Genomic DNA, 11,261 nt, shown 5'->3' on the forward strand with positions numbered 1-11,261 from the left:
TGTTTGTATAAATACATTACAATTAAAAGTAATAACACAAAGGGTTAATATATTTTAAGAAAGTAAATTATAATGTCCAAATTATCAGAAAAGTGCATTATAATTTTGAAAACTGCATTGTTATTTTTTTTTAAAAACATGTTTAAGTCATCGAAATTTTTATTTTATCATAATAAAATTGATTCTTTTTCTAATATCTATGCATAAATTGATTAATAATTTCAATGATCCAATTGCATTTTTACAAAATTAATTTATATGGGGCTAAATATGTTTAGTGCCTAAACTATCAAGCGAATTTGTTTTTAGTATCTCTTTCAAACTAAGCTACATTTTGGTCATTCACTTCAAGGAAACCATAATTTTTCATCCTTCAAAACCAGTGGCGTTAAAAATTAGCTAAGGTGGCTAACGATGATATGCCACGTCATTTTTTTTCTGACACTTGATAAAATTTTCCCAGCTTTTCTCCCTTCATATTGTCTCATTCCTTGCATCTTCTCCACGTTCTTCTCTTCTGTGTTTTCTTCCAAACTTCCGTGTGCTCCGCCGCTTTATCTTTGATGTCGTCAGCTGCGGCGGCACCTCCCACTACCGCTATCGCCAGCGTGGCGGCGACGAAGAAAATCGGCACTGTACACACAGATGCTAAAACTAATTGAATCAAGTTATTCAAATTCGTCGTTGGGCGAAGCGATTGTTGCGAATTTCCTTGGATTGAGTGCTTTGGATTCAAATAAACCCATAGTTGATTCCTCCGGTGCAATACCATTCCTTGTTAGCACCCTAAAAAATTTAGAGGCTAGTAAAACTGTATCACAATCCCAATAGCAAGTGAAGCAAGATGTTCTGCACACTTTGTACAATCTTTCAATATGATTGTACAACCTTTCGGTTATTCTGGAGACTGATTTGGTTTGGTTTTTAGTTAGCTCGGAAGAGAGCCTCCAGAATATTTGAGTGTTTGAGGGTGGACAAGGGGAAACCTTGGTTGATCTCATCAACAACTCTAAATGGGCAGGGGGCTGAGTTTCATGGTGGCGGAGATGAAGGACTTCAAGATCCGGCTCCAGGGGACGACCGTGGGAAGGAAGGGGCGACTCGCGATCACGGTGGTGACATCGGAGGTGGCGTCGGAGGTGGCGTCGGAGGTAGTGTCGGAGATGGTTGTGGTAGAGTCAAAAGGAGAAGGAGAGAGAGGAGATGAGAAAGATTGACTAACGTCAGAAAAAAAAAATGATGTGTCACACACCGTTAACCACCCAAAATGTAGCTTAGTTTGAAAGAGGAACTAAAAAAAAATTTGCTTGATGTTTTAGAGATTAAAAACATATTTAACTCATTTATATTTCATCACGTAATTTATATATATATACAAATATGTATATATTTGCATTATTAAAAAATAATTTAATTATGGATAAAATTTGTGGGTATTATCAAAATTTATTGATAAAATTAAAATTATTAATTATTTATTGACCATAAAAGATTTGTCAATAAATTTTATCAACAAATAATTTTTTTTATTAATTATTAACTAAAATTTTCATTAATAAATATCAATGACTAATGTCCATTAATATTTATTTGTCAGTAAATATATTTTAGAATTTTTTTTTTGTTAGTAAAATTTTATGAATAAACCTTTACACACGTTTTTCCTTTTTTTTTACTACTATTGCTGTTACCATCAATATTATTGTCTTTGTTGATTTTTTTCCTTCTTTCTATACCTTTATCTTATTCTTACTCACCTTCATTTTATTTATAACAAATATTTTATTAAATTTGATGAAAAGTTATCAATAAATTTTCAAAAAAATACAATACTACAAATTTATCAATAAATTAAAAAAAATATTATTGACGAATTTTACAATAACATTTTCAAAGTCTTAAGCGAAAACTACTTTCATTTTATTAACAAAAATATTTATTAATAATAAAAATTCTAACAAATTTATCGACAAATTTTATTAACAAATTTATCACAATAAATATTTTTGTGGATAATTTATCGACAAATTTTATTAACAAATTTATCACAATAAATATAATTCATCTATAAAAGTGATTAACAAATTTTTTTATCAATAATTAATTAATATTTTTCTCTTGATAAATTCTGTTAATATGTTTTTATTTTACTATAGTAAATTTGTTTTGTCAATAAAACTTTAGTGATTATATCACAATTTCTTGTATACTTGTAAATATATTTTCTAAAAGCTATTTTGGAAAACAAATGATTAGATAAGTTAAAATGAAATAACACACGTGAATACCAAATCATTTAAATATAATAACAATAAGAAATTAAGCATTAAATCAGGACACAAGTTATTACACCTAATAAAAATTTCCAAAACATGAGATGGTAAAGAAGAATTCAATTCGAGCCAGCAATACAATAAAATAAAATAAATTATTTTTTTAAAATTAAAATTAAGAAATATATATATATATATATATATATATATATATATATATATATATATATATATATATTAAAAAGAAGAAAAGAAAAAAATTACTATTTACCAAGATTTTTTTAAAAAGAAATTGAAGTAGGTGTGACATATATAAGACATAAATTTCAGCCTAAAATTCCAATCCAATGTTGTTGTTTGTAACTTTTTCAAAGTGTTTAAAGTTTTTAAGAAACAATTTGGTAGATGGATGTGGTTGTTTTCATTTACTCTTCAACCTCTTGAAATTCTTCTATCTACCCTTTTTCTCTCTGCCAATGTATATATTATATATATCTTTCAAACATCCATTGTTGCATTCACACATATACCTGAAAGTCAAGCTTGCTGGTTAGTCGATCACTGCCATTACTCTCTCTTATTTATACACATAGTCATGCCAAACCTAATAATGTCACCTTCCTCTTCTCTCTCACTATTCTTCTTCACCTTCGTACAATCTCTGGTGAGTGATTTTCATACTTTTCTTTGTTAAGTGAACATTCTTGCTAGATTTAATCTTTATCTCGTTGTCTGTTCGACCTTGAATGAATCTATGTAACATATTCTGTTGTAATTCGTGATGAATAATGGTATGTCTGAGTTTGTAATCTACAACATGTCGACTAATAATACTTGTTTCTGAGGTCGGAAAGACAGCGAAATTGAGTTTCTAGCAAGATTTGTTTGCTTAACAATGTTTAGCATGAAATTCTATTGTACTCATCATTCATCCAGTGGTTACTTATTATGAAAAAAATGTTGGTATACTTTATATGTTTCTTATTGTGCATGTCTTTTGGAACCAAAATACCCTTCTCCCATGTTAGGAAACAATTTAAAAAGAAGTTAATTGCTTTTGATATGTCTGTGTCACTGTCTAATTTAAGACTCAGTAATTTTACTAATGTTTTGAATGCAATTATATGTTTTATTTTTTAAGGAGATATATTTTAAAAATACTGTAGGGAATTCTATACATATATATATTTTAATTGAAAGCATGGTTTTACATTAAAAAATACAGACAACTGAAGAATAAACTCATCTTTTGGCAAATCAACGTTTCACCTAATCATAATTATCTTTGTTTAGATACATAAATTAAAAACAAAGTTTTTTTTAAAACTTAAAACATGCTGTAAATAAGAACTTTTCAATTTGTTTTACTGTCACTACAATGTTACTCATTTATTAGTACATTAGAAACTTTATATAAATTTCATATTTGTATTATTGAAAGATTAAAACTCTAAAAATGTAAATTATTTATATAATTTTTTCCCTTATGTGGGTGCAGTTGAGATTTAGTTATATTTAGTTATTGTTTTTTAGTTTAATTATTTATTTTGCAGTTACAGTTTTTATTAGGTTTATTTATTAATATTTTTTATAGACTAAGTCACACTTGACATCAGTGGGAGAGCGAGATGAATAAATATTGTAATTAAATTTTAGTATAAGGTAACTAAAATTACAATGCTTTATAAATTAAGTTCTTTTTCTACCCCTTTCTTCTTTTTTGTCAAATTTTTGTTTACGTTTTTGGCCTTTATTAGTATTAATTTAGAATTTGATAATGTAAAATTTGAATGAAATGTATGAAGGTATTATATTTTAAAATATCTTCCCATGTGAGGTAATATATATTGCTGAAATTGTTCTCATATGTCTATCTTTTAGACTTGATGATAGAGTATATTGAGATTTATTAACTTGCAATTTAGTTTAGAACTTCAAAGTAATTTTGGTTTGGGTTTAAGAAAATGGTGCATTTTAGAACATAATATAAATACTTTTAAAAGTAAATATGAAGTTAACATGAACTTTTAAACTTAATTAAATTATAAATCATGACAGATTACTTTGTTAAAGGTATGGTAATCAGTGATGGATTTTTTAAAAGTATTTTGAGAGTGTCAACTTTTTTTTATAAATGTATATAAATTTAAGGGGGTTAAATATACAAAATTTAATAAAATTAAAAAATAATAATCTTATTTATGTATTAATTTTTGTTTGTATAAAAGAATGAGGGATTAGAATCATTTATACTGATCCATACAACAATTTTATACAAACTATTGTTAATTTGGCCTTTTAAGATAATTATTACAAAAGCAAATAAATTCACAAATAGGTCAGTGTATTTATGTACACTATGAATGCATATTTTAGTTATGACCATATATAAAGAGTATTTGTTGAACAAAAGTTGTGTTCAATTACTATTTATGATATTTTACTAAGAATATGTTATAGTATAAATAAATCTATCACAAAACTGAATGCTTTAAATTAGGCCCAAGCCCATTAATTATCTTAGTGTTTATATCTAAATGTATTGTTCAACAAAAGTGTGATGATATATATTTTTTTAGATGTACAATCTCCCATTAATTATCATCACCACTATGTATTTATGTGCTAAATACCTTATGATAAAAAAATAAAACAAAAGCAAAAATATCAATGTGTGTATGGAAACAAAAAACAAATAAAACAAAAGAAAAAATATCAATGTGTATATGGAAACACTCTTGTATACATTTTCAAATACTTCTGTGAGATCATGGGGTTAATCTGAAAAGTCTATATGAATAAAAATAAGTGTAAAAAGTCTATATGAATAAAAATACAACAATATAAAAAATATAAATTATTATAAATTGATTAGTATCTCCCAAAAAAAAATTAGAATACTTTCTCCTTTTAAATTTTATTTCCAAAATAATCTAATAAGCTGAGTAAATTAGAGGTATACTTAAAACTTCTTCATACATGTTTATATATTCTTCATATATGTTTATATTTGTTTATTTACTTGTTTCATTGTTGATTTTTTCCTCTATTAATAATATGATTGAAGTGATAGTATGATAAATTGCACAAAAATACAAATATAAATATAATTAGAACACTAATAACTTTAGTTTATCATATAAAAAAAAGAGATACAGCATTATTTTGCATAACCATACATATAGATAAAAGAAAAAGTTGGCAAAGGTAGTGAAATGAAATGCACCACCCAAAACCCTAGCCAAAGCCAACTATGTAACTACACACACTCAAGATTTCAGATAGAGATTTCAGATAGAGATTTCAAGTTCAGATAAGATTTCAGATAGAGATTTCAACGCTTCCTAGAAGCAGGTTCCTTCTGAGCATTGAAATAGGTTGTGGCCACAGGGAGACCCAAGTCCAAATCCTTTGCAAAGTTCCTAGTGTTGAAGTTCCCTCTGCTTTCTGGTTGCTCCACCGGACCCATTGGTCCTTTCTGCTCAAACAGCACAAAGATGTAGCGATGGATTCCCACAGGTGGCTTTGGTCCAGTGTATGCCAGGATTTCTTTTCCTGCACGCAACACGATCACTCTATTATTACTTTCTTTTGCATGTAAAAGACAATCATAGTTCTCTGCTACAAAACAATCTTAATTGCATGTTATAAGGGGGAAGATTTCAGAGGTTGTTTTTTTCTTTAGAGGGATGAATTTTTCTGAAACAAATACAGTGCATTCTTGTGACATGCAAGGGCACGTGTGAAGATATTGTAACACAAGATTCTCTGCACAACACCTGTTAGCTGTTAGCTGTATCTGTGCATGCCTTGATAAAAGATAAATGAATGATCAGAAAAAACAAAAAACAATTAATTGATTGAAAAGTTAATGATTTTTCAGTTTGATTCTTAAAATTAAATTGTAATTATTTCATAATTAAGTTGTGATTATTTCAAAATTTAGATCTTATTTAGTGACTCATGCTCACAGCTGACACATGATGAAGGACACTGAATCCAAACTGTGGTACAGGTGTAGAAAAACCATTTGATGATTTGAAATTCTGTGATTTTTTCAGAAAAAAAAAACTGAGAGATGCAAGAGACCTAAATAACTACAGGCATGTTAATTTTTTGCAGGACCGAGTCTAAGATTTTTGTAACCAATAAACATAAATGTTATGAGACCGATCTGACCAGAAAACAAAATGTTCAGAAATCATGCGACACCTATATTTGTGCTATTCAAGCACGAGTTACACGAAGTTTATCTTTCTTAAAAAAAATGGAGCGACACCTATTTGTGCTGTTCAAGCACGAGTTTATTTTTCTTAAAAGAAAAAAATTCTTAAAAGAGAAAAAAAAAAACACTAGACCTACTTGTGTTATTCAAGCACGAGTTTATTTTTCTTCAAAGAAAAAATATTTTTCTTAAAAAAAAAAAAACGTGCATGCGACGTAATCGAACTGTTTTGTTTTTATGAGAAAGTAAAGAGATGAAGAAGATCAAAATCAAAATATAAATTTATTTTCTTTGCAGAAAAAGAAAAAATAAAAGTGAACCCATTGTTCTTGCATGCAAGATAATCAAACTTTGCAGATCAAAAGATAACTTTAATTTCTGTAGAAAAAATAGAACTGAACCAGCTGGTGCATGCAACAAAAACAAAGAAAATGTAGATCTAAGAAAATTTCTTGTATACCACGAAAGGGATTTGTGCCACCAGGTATGTCCACCACAATCCTGAAAATTACAACAGGAAATTCGTCTTAATTACAAATTCAGAAAAAAGTTTACAAAAACTCAGAACAAAGAAAATAATGAAAAGAAATTCACAAACCAGTGGACCCATTCTCTCATGCTTGGTTCACTGGGGCTTGGTGCATCAGGATCTGTCATAATCTGCATGCAAGTTGAGAAATCCATTGCATGTGAGATCTATCAACAGAAAAAGGGTTACAGAGGAAAAAAATTAGCCATGGTTTGATCTTAGGGTTCTTACCAGAGTGTAAAGGCTTTCTTTCTTTCCAGTAAGAGTGAGCTTAGGTGGGTTGACTGAAACGGATGGCTTAATGTCACATCCGTTTGTGACATGTTTCGCTCCGTAATAAACGGACATGTTGACTGACGGAACGAACATATCGACCACATCACCTATTACCCGACCAACTACAAGCGGGTCGACAGATACAGCCATGGCAGCAAAGGAAATGCAAAAGAAGAAACTCAGAAAGAAAGAGTAGAGAGAGATGGTGATATTGCTCTGAACCTGTAGGATTTATATAGGAATTTTTTTACATTGAAATTGAAAGCTAAGGTAAAAATCAGGCACCTCTGTTTTGTAAGTTTCTGAGTTAATAATAAAGCCGTGAATCCATGCATGGACCATCTCAAAACCATAGGCATGCAATGGATGACACGTCTGAGGAGTCCACAGTCATAAAAAACAGTCATCTTCTGCGTTTTGCGACAGCTGGCATAATCATTGTACATTTTGAATTTACTATGTAACTGTCATGGTTGAAATGTGTGATTTGTGCAGTCCACGGCTGAATCGGTGACGAAGGATGAGGGTGCAAGTTGCGTTATGGTAGATGGTGCAGCATGGGAAAATAAATCCTTCAATTTTTTTCTTTGGTTTGTCTATAGTGGGGTGGGGTCTGGGCTCTTTAAAGGTTTTGATAAAGAGCAGTGTCATGGATGACCTGGAAGATTCTTCAATGGAGTTAACACTCATAAAGAGATAAATAAATGGTTTATGTCACTTTGTAGAAGGTGACTTCATGCATTTAAGCATTAACTATATATATATATATATATATATATATATATATATATATATATACTTATTACTTTTTTCAAATAAAAGAAACATTATTATTTTACCTTTAAAAATATTATTTTAAGTGGATCACTAATGTCTTTCCCTCAGTATATATTATTAGAAAATACAAAAAGTATAGATCTTCAAAAAATATTGTTTAGTTAATTAAATTTTAGAAGAAAAGATAAAATAATACTATCTTAAGTTCATATGTTTATTTTTAAGTGGGTTAATTTGAATAAATATATTTACTTATATATATATATATATATATATAAAAGAATTAGAAAATGATATTTTTAATATTAAAAGATTTTAATATAAATAGTTTTGTTATGAAAAGTTTCATTACTTTAAAATACATCATCTTTTTAAAAACTATATTTTTAGAGTCTAACATTTTTCTAGGAGTTTTCACTTTCTTTCATATGTTTAAATATTAGAGATCGCTTAAGTCATCATTGAGGTGAGAACTTCAAATCTATCCGATTAATTTATGTTCTTTTTTTTGGTTTGTTGTTTCCCTTGCATGTGTGCATTTTGTGTTTTGCATGTGTCATATGCGTCTTTTATAATCTATTGATTAATGGTCCTAACGACGTACCTTAATCATATGTTTTTGTGGTTTATGGGAGCAGATCGAGTTCCTTGAGTTGTGAGAGCGATTTTAGGTTCTGCAAAGTATATATTACTACGAGTGCACACCTACATTAAATACATATATCTAAGCATGGATTTAGATAACACTAGTATAGTTAAAGGAATAGGCATCGGGTGTTTTCGGCCATAGACATCGATTTGGAACCGAGGCATATGCAGCCGAGGTAAATAGGATTCGGCTCGGTTCTCTTTAACCGAAGCAGTATCTAGGATTCGACTCGGTTCTAAGAACCGAGGCAGTATCAGTTCTTCCACCACGGACCTTCCCTTCACGAGCCTTTCATCGAACATGTTCTGTGCGGGGTGCCCATCCTGTTGGGAGAGAACGGGATGAGGAGAAAGGGCAGCAGAGGGAAGCATCAGTCGCCGACCACGTAAGGCCTCAAGTGGTGTCAACAACTGGAAAGCTCTTCCAGTTCAATACATCAGCGAACAACCCAGATATTGTTCATCGAAAATCCAAAAAAAAGCGAGCTTTACCGTGTGTTCATCGAACAACCCAGATGCTTTTCAATCCTTTCATCACCGAAAAACAGCCCAAAGAAAAAAAAACCTTCTTTTCACAATCTAGCTCCAAACCACTTCAATTCTTCTTTAACAGAGCCTCACTCGGTGCCTTACAGAGGTGAATCACCCAAGACCAACCAAGAGTTGCAGCAAAAAACAAAAGTTCAAGATCAAACAAAAAAACCTAACACCAAAAATACTTCCCCTCTCCAAAGCTTCAAACTTTTATCGATTCAGAGTCCAGCCAAACCCCACCACATGCATCAATCAGAAACAAAGGAGGGGGGCGATGGAGGAGGAGTGGAGGAGGGGTTGGCGGTGGTCGATGAGAAGAACAGGCGGCGGTGGTTGATGAGAAGAACAGGCGGCAGTGGTGGACGATGAAGAACAGGCGAAACCACGACGGCGGCAGTGGTGGACTTGGTAGTGGCGACGGCGGGGAGGCAAGGACCAGTGGCGACGATGAAGAACAGGCGAAACCACGACGCCAAGAGGTTGAGCCAGCGACGGTAGTGGGGCACCTGGCAGGGGGAACTGAGACGACGGGGGCAGTGGTGCAGTGGCGTGGCGGCCGAAGCAAAAAGCAGTGGTGAACGGCGAGGGGCAGAGAGGTTTTGCGGGAAGAAGAATAGTGAAAGTGAATAAAGTTTTGAACTTTAACCCTCAAACCCAGCCATCGAGGCAAATATAGGCCTCAGTTACAATAAAACCGAAGCATAAATGTGTTACAACTTCATTTAATTTCCAACCGGTGCAGTATACTCTTTTAAAAAGCGGGTTCAGAAGAACCGAGGCATATAGTGTCTCCAAAATTACATTTCTGCCACCGCGTTTTTATATGTCTCGGGTTTTCAAAAACCGAGGCATAATACGCGATTTAAAAACCCTATTTTTTACTAGTGTAATTAAGTCTAGCGTCAACTGTTTATGTATGTTTATATGAGTTATTATGTTTTATAAATATGTTTAGATTAAATATTTTGGTACACTAACTTACCCTTTCAGTTTTGGTTTTGGTTTGTCTTTCTTTCTTTCTTATTTGTAATGATCACCTCACTTGTGTGAACAAATGAAGATATTTAGTTAGATATTCAGTGTAGGACGAGAGCGGTGTTGAAGGTTAAAATATATTGTTGTTTTCTCTTCTATATATTAGCCTTTGACTCAGTATAACATTTCTCTTAGTAGTATAGGACTTTGTTTATATATGTAAATTTTGATGTTATAGTTACGTATGAAATAACTGTAACAGCTTGATGTACATATTTTCTTTAAGTTATTTGTTCTTTCATAGGTTGTGTGTGATGCCTCTACTTAAACTATTAAAATGAGATGTTATACACTATAACAAAATTTAGCAGGGCTATCTTTTTCATTATCGGCGGGTTTAATGGTTGGAAAATGCATTTCCCCGGAGTTACAAAAATCGTCGAGAAAAGCATCGTCGGTAAGTAATTACTAGCCGTTTTTTATCTAATTGTCATAATTTTTGGAGGTTTTGGTAAAACTGTCATTATTTACAGAGTTTATACACAACCGTCGGTATTTGCGGAGATTATCAGAAATTGTCCAACTAATTGAGGTTTTGGAAAACGTCGAAACTTACATGGGTTTCTTAAACCGTCAGAACTTACATGGGTTTCATAAACCATTAGAACTTACAAGGGTTCCAAAACCAATGCAATTTATTGAACACAGTCTCAATTCCATCTAAGTATCTAGAACAAAAAGTTACACATTCTTCGGTCATGTACCTTTCAACTATTGAGCCTTCAGCTTGTGCCTTATTAATCTAGGCATCTTCTACTAAATGCACAATCAAATTAACCATCACTATAAAAAAATAAGAAGGGAATAACCATTTCCATGTGACACAAAATGAGGACAACTCTATCTTGTAATTAGACAAGTTCATCTATCTTTGAAACATTATTAAATAATTGTATAAAAAAAAGAGCATAGATAAATCAAAATAGAGGACACTTCTTTAGGGAGTGTCTTTCTCATTGCCAAA

At 31.3% G+C, this 11,261-nt stretch overlaps 1 protein-coding gene across 1 annotated transcript; it reads right to left on the bottom strand.

The window, feature by feature from the left end:
- Positions 1–5,380: 5,380 nt before the first annotated feature.
- On the bottom strand, positions 5,381–7,516 carry LOC108333151 (protein MOTHER of FT and TFL1). Its single transcript, XM_017568500.2, has 4 exons — positions 7,259–7,516; positions 7,097–7,158; positions 6,959–6,999; positions 5,381–5,828 (listed from the first exon to the last, which is right to left on the bottom strand). Exons 1-4 carry the CDS (start codon positions 7,451–7,453, stop codon positions 5,608–5,610), a joined length of 519 nt encoding a protein of 172 aa, XP_017423989.1. The 5' UTR covers positions 7,454–7,516; the 3' UTR covers positions 5,381–5,607.
- Between the last annotated feature and the right edge of the window lie 3,745 nt (positions 7,517–11,261).

The sequence above is a fragment of the Vigna angularis genome, chromosome 1 (genome assembly GCF_016808095.1).
Source record: "Vigna angularis cultivar LongXiaoDou No.4 chromosome 1, ASM1680809v1, whole genome shotgun sequence".
In the NCBI taxonomy this organism is placed as follows: domain Eukaryota; kingdom Viridiplantae; phylum Streptophyta; class Magnoliopsida; order Fabales; family Fabaceae; genus Vigna; species Vigna angularis.